At 38.3% G+C, this 14188-nt stretch overlaps 2 protein-coding genes across 3 annotated transcripts in view; one reads left to right on the forward strand and one right to left on the reverse strand.

Annotated features, from left to right (window-relative positions):
* Positions 1-2238: 2238 nt before the first annotated feature.
* Positions 2239-5511, reverse strand: LOC144632501 (phosphatidylinositol N-acetylglucosaminyltransferase subunit Y-like). Its single transcript, XM_078491172.1, has 3 exons — positions 5297-5511; positions 2341-2686; positions 2239-2290 (listed from the first exon to the last, which is right to left on the reverse strand). The coding sequence occupies exons 1-2, from the start codon at positions 5426-5428 to the stop codon at positions 2555-2557; spliced, it is 264 nt and encodes an 87-aa protein (XP_078347298.1). The 5' UTR covers positions 5429-5511; the 3' UTR covers positions 2239-2290; positions 2341-2554.
* LOC144632439 (adenylosuccinate lyase-like) overlaps positions 5459-14188 on the forward strand; it is a 44045-nt gene continuing 35315 nt past the window's right edge. Inside the window, exons 1-9 of one of the 2 annotated variants that reach the window (XM_078491092.1) lie at positions 5459-5679; positions 5793-5996; positions 8656-8700; positions 8941-9020; positions 9287-9458; positions 10306-10443; positions 11196-11265; positions 11855-12002; positions 12942-13032. In XM_078491092.1, the coding sequence (XP_078347218.1) occupies positions 5536-5679; positions 5793-5996; positions 8656-8700; positions 8941-9020; positions 9287-9458; positions 10306-10443; positions 11196-11265; positions 11855-12002; positions 12942-13032 (1092 nt within the window). In that variant the 5' untranslated portion in view covers positions 5459-5535. The remainder of the gene's footprint in view (positions 5680-5792; positions 5997-8655; positions 8701-8940; positions 9021-9286; positions 9459-10305; positions 10444-11195; positions 11266-11854; positions 12003-12941; positions 13033-14188) is intronic. The other variant, XM_078491091.1, reaches the window with a different exon arrangement.

The raw sequence follows: 14188 nt of genomic DNA on the forward strand, positions 1-14188 counted from the left end.
ATGGCTCGTTTTTTCTGTTGTTTCAGTTACTACCGTTGCGAGTTAAATTGTACCAGCTATTAGGGTCCCGGTCTTTAGACTCCTTCCCGAAATACCGTAAAAATAAGCCGCCCGAATACCATACGCAAAAATCTATAGACCTTCTGGTGAAGAGCTTAAAATTCGTATTTTATATATGTCGCTACCGTAAACTTGTCCTCAGAGATCAGTGATATTCATTTAACAAGTTTATAACTTGTTTTATAGTTCATATATCTTTATGTTGAGATAGTATAGTTTTACCATGCGGTATTAATTGTTGTGCCCACCAAAACTTTACTAGACACAACATTCCTTCCATATAAAAACCCAAACACTTTTTAAACGCGAATTTTCCTCCAAGAACGGGCCCCGAAAATAAGTCCAACAAGAAGTCTTCCGAACAAATATAAGCTTAGAGCTTCTTTGTTATCGGAATTTTACGGTATAGGTCACACTTTTTTTTGGGTGTTTGGGGTTTACCTCTCCAAGGAGATACTTTGATACACTTAGGTTTAGATAGAATTTGTTACTGACCTTTTTCCAACAGTTATTAACAACTATTGTAACAATATTTTGACAATATTGTGATCTTATTTTCTAGTTTTTCAATTAGTTGGTCTTCATAAAGATTATAGCTGTACATCCCGTTTAAGCTTGATTTGTTTTCTGTGCTTTCTTTGTGACTACCTGTAAAGTAGTTGTAAAGCAACTGCAGATTACTCATAATCACTCTCAGTTGTGAATAACACTTACGAATTTCCTACGGACAATTTCCGCCAAAAAGCACGACTTTTTATTGAATAACAAAGCTTTTTGCAAATCGTTTTACTGTCAGTACAGTGAAAAATGACGAAGCTCCTCTCTCCACTTAGGGTTATAAACAGGGACGGGCAAAAGTTATGGAACACTTGATTTACTAGGGGTGCTGTGACGGGGACAACCATCCCTATATAAGGGTAGAAGTGATGCTCCCTGCCACTTTATGCTATGGAAAGCAACGATTAGTGCTGGTAGTGATGAACTGCCAGATTTAATACGTCTTCTAAAAGGATTGGATGACTCGACTCTCGCTTAAAAGATCCAGTTAAATATTAAAAGAAAACATTTATTTTTTAGGCTGGATCGAGTCTAATATTCAAAGGTCAACAAACTTGGCTTTCCTCCTTACTTTTGTCACTGGTGAAACATTTGCTTTCTAATACTGTAAGGACGTTGTCAGAAAAAGCTGTACACATGATTAATTTGAGGTGGGGGAATCATCTACTGGTTGACATAATGGACCACTGCATCACAATTTTTTGTCTTTGGAATATGTAAGTCATAGGAAGGGGAGGATTCAGTTAATAAGAATGGAGAGTTGTTAGAGTCTTCAAATATAGTATTAAGAAGACTGAAGAATATAAATGGTACATGGCATTGCATTGATTTTATTTGTGTTTGATTGTCATTACACATTATTAAAGGGACTAGGTCACGGTATTTTAGGTAATTCTATTTATTTTCGTTAATTTTCTATTTATTTTCTTTTAGTGGCAAAATCACAGCCACTTAACATACAAGGATGATTTTTGAGCACTGTAATTGACACTTTCATATATATTGAGATAAACTTGAAAAAAGTCGGACCAACGTTTTTCAAGTTTACCTGAATGCAATCCGTTTTAATCTTCTCCAATTTTGGCCATCCATGCCCCTTTTTGGCCTTTCTGTGTTTCTTTTGAGTTCTTCTACAGTTAAAAGCAGTTATTGTGATATTTCAGTTAATTCTACGACCAGTTGGTCAGTGCCAAAATTGCCTAAAATTGCATGAAATAGCCTCTTTATTCTCATTCATGATTTTGTTGCTTTCTGTCTCTGCTTTTGTAGTTTTATGATATTTGAGTTAATTTGTTTCAATTTTGTCTCTCATTCATGGGCTGGGTGCCTCTTAGATACCGTACAATTCCGGTTATAAGCCCCCCCCCCCGGTTATAGGCCCATCATCCTGGAAACAAAAAAATAGATCCGATTATAAGCCCCCCCCGGATATAAGCCCCCCTTTTTCATGCGTTTTTAACTTAAAAACGTATTTCCATGAACACTCCTGTGGCTCATTGCGAAACGTTTTTTTCATTCCGCTTATAAGCCCTCCCGGATATAGGCCCCTCCGCTTATAAGCCCACCCAAAACCCCTTACGAAGTTGTATAAGCCCAGGGCTTATAACCGGAATTCTACGGTATACCAGTAATGACAGTCTCAATTGCCTGAACAGCACAGTAAATTACTGTGCTGTTCAGGCAATTGAGACTGTCATTTGAGACTGTCAATAATGTTATCACCATGATGTAGCAGTTTGTAAGAGGCCTACTCTCCATTGAGACAGTGGCATAGATGATGCAAGTAACTGCAGCACACCATTCACATTAGGTGTTCATGTGATCCAACTTCTCCACAACTGGCTTCTTCACTTGCCACAGATTTTGCCATACAAGGTAAAGCCACACTCCAGCATGATCTTCTTCATCATTGTGTTCATCACTTTTTCTTTCTTGCCTAGTTATGAATGAAGAACTTCAATCCCATCCAGTTGAAATACATGAAGACCACAAACACTGGTATGGATGTTGGCACAAGAAGACCAAAGTAGCATGGTGAATACTGATTTAGACATGATTCTGGAAAATCCTGTAACATTAACAAACATATTATCAATAACTGCAAAGAACTTGGAAAACATGCAAGAGCCTGACAGTGTGTATTAATGCAACAAATCAGGCTTTTTGTTGGCTATTATCGTTTTGGGGTTATGAAACCAAATGTAATTTAAGAGTCTCACAAAAAGGGATTATTTAAGTCTTGGATTGTTAAGTAAAAATCATACCTCGTAATCAGTTCTACACAGTCTGGGGAGTAAGTACTGTTTTTAACAAATATTCATTGAAGCACTAGTAAAATTTCTGAATTATTATTTAATCAAAGAATAGCACAAACACCAACGAGTACTGTGAAAGTTGTCATGCCATGTAGGTCAACCTTATTAGAAATAAAAGAAAAAAAAAGAACTTACAAACACTAGCCCATCTTATACATATAGAAAATAGTCCACGTAGCATTTAAAACAAATATTTTTTAGGAGAGTAATAATTTATAATTAGGGAGATCGGAAGAAAAAATTACTACTAACAGGGTCAAAACAGGACTGAGAAGTTAAATTTGATTCAGTTTTATATTTTATAATTTTTAATTTGAAAGGTGGCCGAGGAGAGGTTTCCATTTCTCTGATGAAGAATTAAGATCATTTTTTTCAATTTCATAGCTTTTGTTCATGAGATGCAAGAAGTGCGAAAGATTGGGGATTTCGTTTTTTAATTTACAGACCCAGATACAATATCTGCTCATCAGACAAGAGAAATTAATTTGCAACTTAGTTTGCATTTGAGGTGTCTGGCTTTAGACCGAGAGCAATGGTCATGTCTAATTTATTCCCTTTCTGCGTACATAAGGATGTCTGAAGCCATTTAAAAAAGCTTTCCCAAAAACGAGTGGTCTGGTTGCAATGCCAAAAAAGGTGGAGCAAAGTTTCTGTTTCCTTTTCGCAAAAGGAACAGCGGTCACTGTCTTTGACTGTAATTTTATATAAAAAGGAGTTTGTAGGTAGACGTCGATGAAGAAATTTAAATTGGAATATTATAAGTTTGGTACTTTTTGTGCAAATCTTTGTAGATTGAAAAGCTCTTTTCCAGTCAATTTCACCTTTTTCCAAGTCGCAATCTTCGTGCCATTTCGCCTGAGAAGTTTCCGGTGTTTCACTTTTAGTTGCAACTAGAATTTTGTGCGTTAAATTGCTGGGTTTTTTTGCCTTGAGGAAAATTTTAATGAATGGTTCAATCTCATCTTTTTCGGGGCTATCTATGTTTTCTTTAAAACGTTTTCTTAGATTCTTCAGCATGGCAATAATACCCCCGAATGCTAAAGGGCAGGCTTTGAGTCCGTATTTATCCTGAAATTCTTCATAGGAGAGAGGTTTGTTTGCGTCTTTCATGAGAGACCCAATGGTCGATATTCCATTTGCAAGCCATTCTCGAAAATAGATGGGTTTGCTGTCTATTCTGATCAGAGAATTATTCCAGAGAGGCTGTGATTGGTAATGTTGTAAGGAGGAGATATTGTCAGTGTAATTAACCTCGGCCCAGATCATCAGAATTTCATTAATGAAGATATTGGTAGATGAGAAGTGATGCTTGATATCTGTTTTGTTTAAATTTCCAAGAAAAACAGCTTCTCCACCATATCTTCCAAGTTCTCGTTCAAAGAAAAGTTTCCATTTTCCTAAGTTTGTTTTGTCAAGATATTTTTTAATCCAAATAGTTTTCAAAGATTTATTAACTGTAGTTCGTAATGTATTGTTAGCTTTTTTTGTGCAAATAATATTTGTAAGTAGTGTAATAATAATGCTGTTAATGTAATGTTTGTAAATGTGTGAGCAATCAATAAAAAAAAAAAAAAGTTGTCATGCCATCATGGCATGATCAGTTGCTTAGCAACTTCAAGATGTAAACTGCAGGCACAGTTGGGTCTCGGAAACTGCTGTTTGCCATTTACTAGTACATGTACTTGATCTCCTAAATGTAGATATTGTGGTTTAATTTTACCCTTGATACAATCAGGTATCTTTCTTTGTTTTACATTCATTAACATATATCACCATATACCAGAACAAAGGAAAAAAATTGTACCAAGGGTAAAATTTAATCACAAGCATAGACAAACCCTTCAGTGTGAAGTATTGTATGTAAGAGAACAAACACTTCAAGATTGCATGTTAGATGATCCCAGTGCTAGGATTAACCTTTCAACAGAGAGTAGCTACAGTTTGTACGTATTACACATGTAGCGCTATATCGCAAAAAACTTACAGACATTTACATGAACCCTACAATCCTTTTTTTCTATTAAAAATAAAAATAAAAAATAATTGGGAATTTACAGTGGCATCTTCCACGTAGTGGCTCTTTCGATCCCACTAATCACTGAATTTTCTGTTTTTATACAATTTTAATTTTTTATAGTTCCCCCAATTAGCGCCAATCGCACTAAATGTATTTGACACTCAAAGATAGTTACTTACTTTATAGAATTATATCTTCGACTCTACGCAATATATAACTCTGATTCATTTTTTTTCCAAATAATTTTTAGGATGCTCTTAGTCATCTACAGCACTTGATCCCAAGCAATGTTTTTACTGTGCAATTTTTTCCCTCAACAAAAACAAAAATATTAAAATTTCCTTACCTCTGTAGTTAAATAGGTATAAAATATTCCGAAAAGGCAAAAAATAACGAAGATCGGAGAGAAGATCAGCAAAAAATACGGAGCCAAACTGTCGGCAAAAGTGTAATGAACTTCGCCTCGTTCGTCCGCCATTACATTTATGCGGCTGACCGCTGTTCAACAAATATGGAGTCTCATAATTTTCCTTGTATGTTTGCTGATCAGAACATTCTTTGATCGCGGTCTCATTGGAATCCAACATGGCGGGAGATTCAGTTCATTCTGTGTATCGGAGCCCTCTTACGAGCCGTTATGCTAGCCCTGAAATGGCGTTTAACTTCTCCGAGGACAAGAAATTCTCTACGTGGAGGAGGTTATGGCTTTTCCTAGCGAAATCTGAGAAGGTATTTAAAAAACTTGCTTCCTTTCGAACAGTTTAACATTCGTAGACATCGACATTTTTACATGATTTAACAGCCGGGATCTCGGTGGAGTTAAACGATTTTGATTATTGTAGATGCTGGGATTAGATATCACAAATGAACAGATTCAGGAAATGGAAGCTAACTTGACGAACATAGACTACAATCTAGCGGCTGCTGAAGAGAAGAAACGTAGACATGACGTCATGGCGCACGTGCACACGTTTGGTGTATGCTGTCCCAAGGCGGCCCCCATAATACACCTGGGAGCCACGTCCTGTTATGTTGGTGATAATACCGTAAGTTATTCGCAGATGAAATGAATCTCCTTTTAAAATCTGCCGTCCAAGAGGTTAAGTTTAGGGCTCCAGTACTGTCGGACAAAAGAGCAGCAAATGGGATGGGTGGGGGTTCGGGGCCCCAGGGGGGGTACTCGGGATTTCAAGTGACGGGATGATCCAATGAGGGCAAAATTCAAGGCCCAAAAAAAATCCCTTGGGCTTCCAACAAAACCCAAAAAAATCCCTGGACCAAAAATCAACCCCCAAAATCAACCCCTGCCAAATTTCTGACCCAGTAAATTTTTCAGACAGGGGGAATGATCTGAAGATATATAACAAAGAAAAAAATTAGAAACATGTTCAGTGTTTGTACTTTATTCGCAGAACTATGCAGCCAAGGCACTACTTCAAATCCTTAGATTGTTTTTGATACCCAAAAAAATCCCAACTTAAATTTTTAGCCTTTCTCTCCCAATTCCTGCAAATTTGGAAACCCTGCTTCCCATCCTTTCCTTTTCAGGGTGTCAGCATTGTCTGCTGAGCACTGATGCACACTAACCAAGATATTACCCCAGTATAAGGCAACGTGCATCAAAAGTGTTGGCCGACACTACCATATAGAGGGGTATCAAATGGTCTTTGCGAGCATTTGGGAGCATGCGAGCACGGCGTTTTTCTTTGCGAGCACGGGGAGAGTTGAAAACACTGACCCCCGATCCGCGGACTACCCACTGACCCCCCACTCCACGGATCACCTACGGACTACTCCGCGGACTACCCTTACGGAGTACCCCTACGGAGTACCCTATAAAATGAAACGAATTTATGTTTACGGGGGAAAGAGACAAGAGAAACCTACCTGTGCCACTTGCACGATCGATCGAAACAGCCGCCATCTTGTTTACCTCGATCCAGTCCTTCTTGTTACAAACTCAAACGGGACTTCATCGGCTAGTACTAAAACCAGGAACGCCGGAATACCAAAACCCGGAACAGATAAAATGTATATCGTGTAACCCTTACAAATATAAAGAGCTAACCGTAAACAGGCTAACCGAAGTTCATAGTAGGCTATCCGATGAATAGTAGGCTAACCGAGGTGAATAGTAGGCTAACCGCAGTGCATAGTAGGCTTGCTATTCACTCCGGTTAGCATACTATTCACCTCGGTTAGCCTACTATGAACTTCGGTTAGCCTACTATTCATCGGTAAACCTACTATGAACTTTGGTTAGCCTGTTTACGGTTAGCTCTTTATATTTGTAAGGGTTACACGATATATTTTATCTGTTCCGGGTTTTAGTATTCCGGCGTTCCCGATTTTAGTACTAGGCTAGTCCCGTTAGGACTGGATCGAGGTAAACAAGATGGCGGCTGTTTCGATCGATCGTGCAAGGGGCACAGGTAGGTTTCTCCTGTTTTTTCCCGTAAACATAAATTTGTTTCATTTTATAGGGTACTCCGTAGGGGTACTCCGTAAGGGTAGTACGCGGAGTAGTCCGTAGGTGATCTGCGGAGTGGGGGGTCAGTGGGTAGTCCGTGGATCGGGGGTCAGTGTTTTCAACTCTCCCGCGAGCACGAGCATTGACAAAAATTAGCCTTGCGAGCAACGAGCACTTTTCAAAAACCTACCTCCACTAAAAACCGAGCATGCGAGCACTTGTAAAAATATGCGAGCACGAGCAAATGAGCACCCACTTAAATTTTGCAAGCATTGCGAGCACTGCAACATTTTGAGGGACCATTCTTGACTCCTATAGGCAGGACACAGGACAGTGCTGCAAATAATTTTTTTCACTTGAAAGGACATAAATTATGTCCTACTAAGACACCATCTTGGTCGGACAAAACAAAATTGTGGTTAGACAGATTTTTATTTATCTTTGCCATAAATGATTTGATGATCAAAAAAATTGTCCGGACATTATGTCCGACCACACTTGGGATTTTGTCAGACATGAGTAAATTTTGGTCAGCCAGTGTTTGATAACTGACTGTTATTTGCAGCCCTGCAGGGTCAAATGTCACACCATTACTGGATTAGTCATCTTCAAGGTTAAAGGGACTATATCATGGGGATGTCACAGATTTTTGGTCTAAACTGTTCTGAAATTAACCCTGAATAAACATTATCTTTGAAGATCTGAAGCAATATATAACCTTAATTTGCTGATAGAAATCAAGCTACGGCTATAAATATCGATATTTCGAAGACGCATGGAAACAACTTTAAAATGTTTGCCTAACTTTTTCAATTTGCAATCCGTTTCCATCCGAGCCATCCACAGCTAAAGATGCTTTTTAACAGTTTCAGTGCCCCAATATACCCTTTTTTGTAAAAAAAATAGGCTATTATTTTTAGGTTTCCTGCAACACAAATATAAATTTTGGCTGTTCAAAAATCTGGTAAAATCCGTGACATAGTCACTTTAATAGCCAGATGATGCCATCCACTTAGGCTGTCAAAACAACCATCATTGATCAATGCAATTCTTAGTAAAGACTTCCATCATGGAGGATCATTCAAGACCAACGATCGATACTATTTTGTTCAAACCATGTGATACAGACATTTTTAAGTAATTTGTAGCTTCTAAATAATTATTATTGGATGAGGTAAAATTAAAGTTGATATAATTTGATTCCCTCTAAATTTTTTCCTTGAACCCTTCTATAGGATCTGATTGTAATAAAAGATGCTTTCAACATTTTACTTCCAAAGGTAACTACATGTAGTAAGAGACTCTTGTGTGTTATATTCAGGAAATAATTATACCACACAAATGAATGTTCTAATGTACATGTAATTCTACATGTACTCCTTTTGACAACTTAACTTCCGTTTTATTGTATTAGTGCTGAGTAAATGTTGTTAAACAAAACAGTAATATTCACAACAAGAAGTGTAATTTCCACAGTGTTAAAGTAGGTGATTTTCATTTTCTCATTGTGTTCAAATAAGCTTGCAAGGTGTCTAGAGAGGCTGTCAGGATTTGCAGAGAAGTACAAGTCAGTTCCCACTCTTGGTTATACACATTTTCAGTAAGTATAAATGTACTAGTTATTTTATTTTAGTCTTAGAGATTACAAGCACTCTCACAAAGCTGCAGAGTGCTATAATGTTGCACATTGCAGACCTATTACGCTAGCCAGTAGGCATGTGTGCTGAGGGCTACAGTAGGGAGCTATAGTCTGAATATTGTTTTTTAGTGGATGACTTAAAAGAGACTTACGAGAAAGAGGCTTTAGTTAGTCTTTTGTTTTCAAACAAATGTTAAAATACTGTACTGTCTTGTTTTTATCTACAGACCTGCTCAGTTGACTACTGTGGGAAAGAGAGCTTGCCTTTGGTTGTCAGATCTCCTTATGGACCTTAGAAATCTCACCAGGGCTCGGGATGATTTAAGATTCAGAGGAGTAAAGGGCACAACTGGTACCCAGGCTAGTTTTCTTAGTCTTTTTGATGGAGATCATGAAAAGGTGAACAGAAAATTGCCTTTCTTGTATTTTGTCTAATGGTTTTCTTTGTTCTTTTGCCTCAAGTGCACATGCCCTGTTCAAAACTAGAATAAGCCAATCAAGCTCTGTAAAGTTCTGAAAATATCAACCCTCTGAAAGAAGTGTTAAAATTTGTTATCAAATCCCAAAAGTAACAACCTTCAGGGCTAAAAGAAAGCAGTCCAGTCTTGCTGGGCAAGTAACTTTTCATGCTCACTTGCCCAGTGGACAAGGACCCATTTGCAAGCAAGTCGGCTGCAGACTAAATCATAAACAAGAAACTTCAAGCAGTTTAAAGCCTTGCAGTTAATGTTTGACCATCTCCTTCAGTTCTTTGGCTAGAAAGGCACGGTGCCACAAAGTAAAAAATCTTTAGGAAAGCAGTCACTCGAGAATGCACAAGTCGTGTTGGCGGGAGTCACAGAGTTTGCGTGACATGAATTAATTTCCTTCACCGCATCATCTCTTGCTTTAAACCACATGCCTGGCCGGATAAATTCCTGCTTACGCATGCAAATATTTATTTTGTTTCTAATGTTCAATAAAATGAACCCAAACCAGTTCATGAATGGCATTAAAAAGAAGTCCATTTCGCGCCAAAATAAAGAGTAGACTAAGGCATGACATGAAAGCCCTGAACTTGCCAATTGCAAACCCAAAAAAGGGCTTCACACCTCCCCATCGCTAATAAACCTGAGTTCTCCTCCCACTTCCCTTTGGGATCTTTCTCTTTTCTCTTGGTGGAGGGATTCCTGACTGAATTTCTGTGGTTGACCAGTGACTAGCTTGACTGGCCAGTTTCAAATTAATCCTGATTTGTTTGTTATAGGTGGAAAGCCTGGATCAACTGGTGACAGAAATGGCTGGTTTTAACAGCCATTACATAGTCACAGGACAAACATATAGCCGAAAAGTAGACCTGGACTGTTTGTCAGCTCTCGGCAGTCTTGGGGCTTCTGTTCATAAGGTAATTGAAGTAGCAGATTTTACTATGTAGCAGTTACAATGGTAAGTGCACTAGATTTAGGATTTGGAATTGTGGTGATAAAGTCTGACCATTGCCCTTATGCTTTGTTCTTAACAGTTAGGTGCTTTACCCACACAGTTTTATACAGCAACAATTCAACTATTTTTGTTGTTGTTGTTACATGTTAGAAAAAGCCTTTTGCATAAGTTTTATTTCATACAGGAACATCTGGTTTAGCGTACAAGCTAGTTTCAACATTACAAACTAAAAAGAACATGTACTTGCAAACTTGTTTACAAATCCCAGGGGGGTACTCCGGATTGTAAATGACGGGGATGATCGAATGGAGGCAAAACTCAGGACCCAAAAAAATCCCTAAGTCTTCCGACATTACCCAAAAAAAACCCTGGACCAAAAATAACCCCCCAAAAAATCCCTTGTTAAATTACCCCTAAATTGCCAGGAGGGACAATAATATAACACAAAGAAAACCATAAAAAATTGAACTCTCGTGTTTGTTTATTCATCATATCATAAATACGCTAAGGTTGCGCCAAGTCACTTAAGTTCGTTTTTAATACCCAAAAAAATCCTCTATTTAAATCAAGTCATCCAAAAAAATACTTGCCAAATTTTCCAACCCAAAAAAATCCCAGAATCGAAAATTTCAAACCCAAAAAAATCCTTCGATCATCCCGTCATTTACAAGCCGGAGTACCCCTCGTGGGTTACAAATATATTTCTTTTTCTAGATCTGTACAGATATCAGGCTTTTAGCAAATCAAAAAGAAATTGAGGAACCCTTTGAGAAAGATCAAATAGGTAAGTATACCTTTGCTTCTGACACAATTCTGTCAGACAATAATTTTACCAAAATGTGTTACATGTGGAAAAAAATTCAGCCTAAAAATGGGAGTTTATTCTTGCACCAATAGTCCTTTCCAGGATTACTGGTAGGTTACTTGGGAATGGTGGAAAAAAATTCCAGGGATTTGGGCCAAGTTAACCTGGCTAACCCTCGTCATGGTTCATACGGGTCATGGAAAACCCAGAAAGTCATGGAAAATGGTATTTATTGTACAAAATAAATTAGGCAGGCTATTTTTTGTGAAGAAAAGGGTAATAACATACCTGACATCAAGATAATTTTTGAAAATTTCCAATAAAAATGGTCAAATTTAGGTCGTGGAAAACTTTGAAAAGCCATGGAAAAGGTCATGGAAAGTCATGGAATTTCAAAAGCTCAAAAGAGTACAAACTTTGCTCGTGTTTTTTTTTTTATCACTCGCTGTCTTTTGTGTTGCTACCCAAGTAACTGATTGCTGGAAACAGGCTTTAATTGCACTGCAGGTAATTTCTGTCACTGAATGTAGATCACTCTGTATTAATTTATTTCTTTAACATTTCCAAGGCTCAAGTGCAATGCCATACAAGCGTAATCCAATGCGAAGTGAAAGATGTTGCAGTCTTGCTCGTCATTTAATGGTACTTGTTGGTGATGCACAGCAGACAGCAGCAACACAGTGGTTGGAGCGGACACTAGATGATAGTGCTAACAGGTGACTTGCAAGAACGTTTAATGTTTTTTCAAGTTGCATTCTCATGAGTTTTTTAAAGGGCCAGGCACCAGGTAAATTGACCGGCTGTGAACACTTCTTTGCCTGGCTGGTTCAGTTAACATCTGAACTGACTTGAGTTTACCAAAGAGTGTAGCCGGCCTTGCTGATAAGTGCTGATACTTTGCCAGGGTGCAAAACCCTGATGCCCCCCAGCTCCAAACCTTAATGAATCCCATACTTTTGCTGCTTTTGGCGGACATGTAGACTTGCATGTGAATGCTTTGTTTGCTGTGTCTGCTAGTGAGGAAATTTTCACGAGGGGGAAAGCTAAAATCTCTCCATTCTTGGTGCTTTTGTTAGCGGCTCCACCACCAAAACAATGCTCTCTTGCAAAAAAATCCTGCCAGCTTTGCAGGCTAACCAATTGACCCAATAACACTTAACCCTTAGGTTCCTTTTGGTATGTCTTGTGCAAGACACTTCACTTTCATAGTCCCTCTCTTTACTCAGATGTGTAAATGGATACTCAACTGGCATTTAGCTGGAGAAACCTGAAAATGGGCAGTGGCCAAGCTTGAACCCATGATTCTTAAAGGATTCTCCCCCCTCCCCCACAATGCCCATACCCACCCCACAGAGTGTCATTGAAAATTGCGATGGTGAGCGGGGTCTCAAAGCCAATATTTTTAAAGGAATGTATGAAGCTGAACTGTATTTCTTGAGAGGTGGGGTGGTAAAAAAACACTGTGAAGGAGTATGGATATTTTATGGAGAAACAATTAAGCAACTAGCTGAAAATATACTGCAGGCAGACAAGCAGACAATCAGGGAAACAAACAGTCAGACAGTCAAAAAGTTGCAAAATGTCCTCTATTTAGGATGTAGATGACACGCGCAAATACAAATAGCAAAACGTGTACTGACGTCGTTTTCTTGCAGGAGAATAAGCTTGGCGGAGGCTTTCCTTACAGCTGATATTTTACTCAGCACTTTACAGAACGTGTCAGAAGGTTTGGTGGTTTACCCCAAGGTAAGAAAACAAAGCACTAATACTGTATTGAGGTTTAATTTGATCCATCGGATAGAAAGACGTCATGCTGACGTACAGTACATTGTATTCGTGAGTTCTCGTGCTGTTTTTTTTTTGATAAAAATCAGACCTCGTCGGGTGTTCTACAGAGACGATGCTTGGCCCCTAGACTCGCACAGTCAGTTTGTTGGAAATAGTTTGTCATTCATAATAACTCCAAAAATGGCAAAAAAGCTAACAACGTTAAAATAAGAGCACGACAGCAGAAAGCATACGTACTTGAAGAGCCTTAAATTGTGATTATCAATTCTACGGAAAATAATGCTGCATTAAACTCGACATCTTTAAGTTTGCATGTAAATTCGACTAAAGACACACCATAAAATTTTGGTTGGGGTACAATTTTATAAGGGATTTTGGGTGGGCTTATAACTGGGGGAGCTTATAATTACAGTGGAACCCCGCTATAACGATATGCCAAGGGAGCAGTAAAATTATATTGTTATCTCGAAGAATCGTTATATCGAAACTCCCGATTTAACGATATGGCTGTAAAATAACTGAAAATATCGTTATATCGGGGCAAATCTTACATATGCTTTTTAACTAGATAAAGAGGCTTAGAATACAGTATCATTTTCGAACATCATCGTTCGAAGCTGTTGTCAGAAACGTTAGAGATTACTCGATTACTGTTATGTTATGGATTAAATTCAATGTTTACTGATAATATCGTTATATTAGGGAAGATTTTACGTTCGGTCCGCTAAATTCTCATCGTTATATCGGGAATATCGTTATATCGAAGATCGTTATATCGGGGTTCTTTCCCTTTAATTTTACTGTAACTTTTGCCGGGACAGAATATTCATCGTTGTACCGGGAATATCGTTATATCGAGGATCGTTATATCGGGGTTTCACTGTATCTGGAAAAACTTACTAAGGGTGAGTTTATATGGAAAGCTGGATGCCATGGATGATCTTTTTCGTAAGCAGACAGATGGGCCTATAACCAGGGAGAGGGGGCTTATTGGTGGGAGGGCTTATAAACAGCATTTCAGGGTAATGGCAGAGCTCAAAACAACAAACAAACGAAAATTAACGCGAGGAATAGCGTGCACGAACCGCTACAGTAAAAACCCGCGTGTAAGAAC

This window comes from Oculina patagonica, chromosome 12 (assembly GCF_052425735.1).
Source record: "Oculina patagonica isolate OP01 chromosome 12, crgOcupat, whole genome shotgun sequence".
In the NCBI taxonomy this organism is placed as follows: Eukaryota; Metazoa; Cnidaria; class Anthozoa; order Scleractinia; family Oculinidae; genus Oculina; species Oculina patagonica.

Bases quoted from the DNA above. Each gene is read 5' to 3' on its own strand.
- LOC144632501 (XM_078491172.1), bottom strand. From the start codon at position 5,428: ATGGCGGACGAACGAGGCGAAGTTCATTACACTTTTGCCGACAGTTTG. The intron at 2,687-5,296 runs GTAAGGAAATTT...TTAATGTTACAG, and splicing joins ATACCTATTTAACTACAGAG to GATTTTCCAGAATCATGTCT.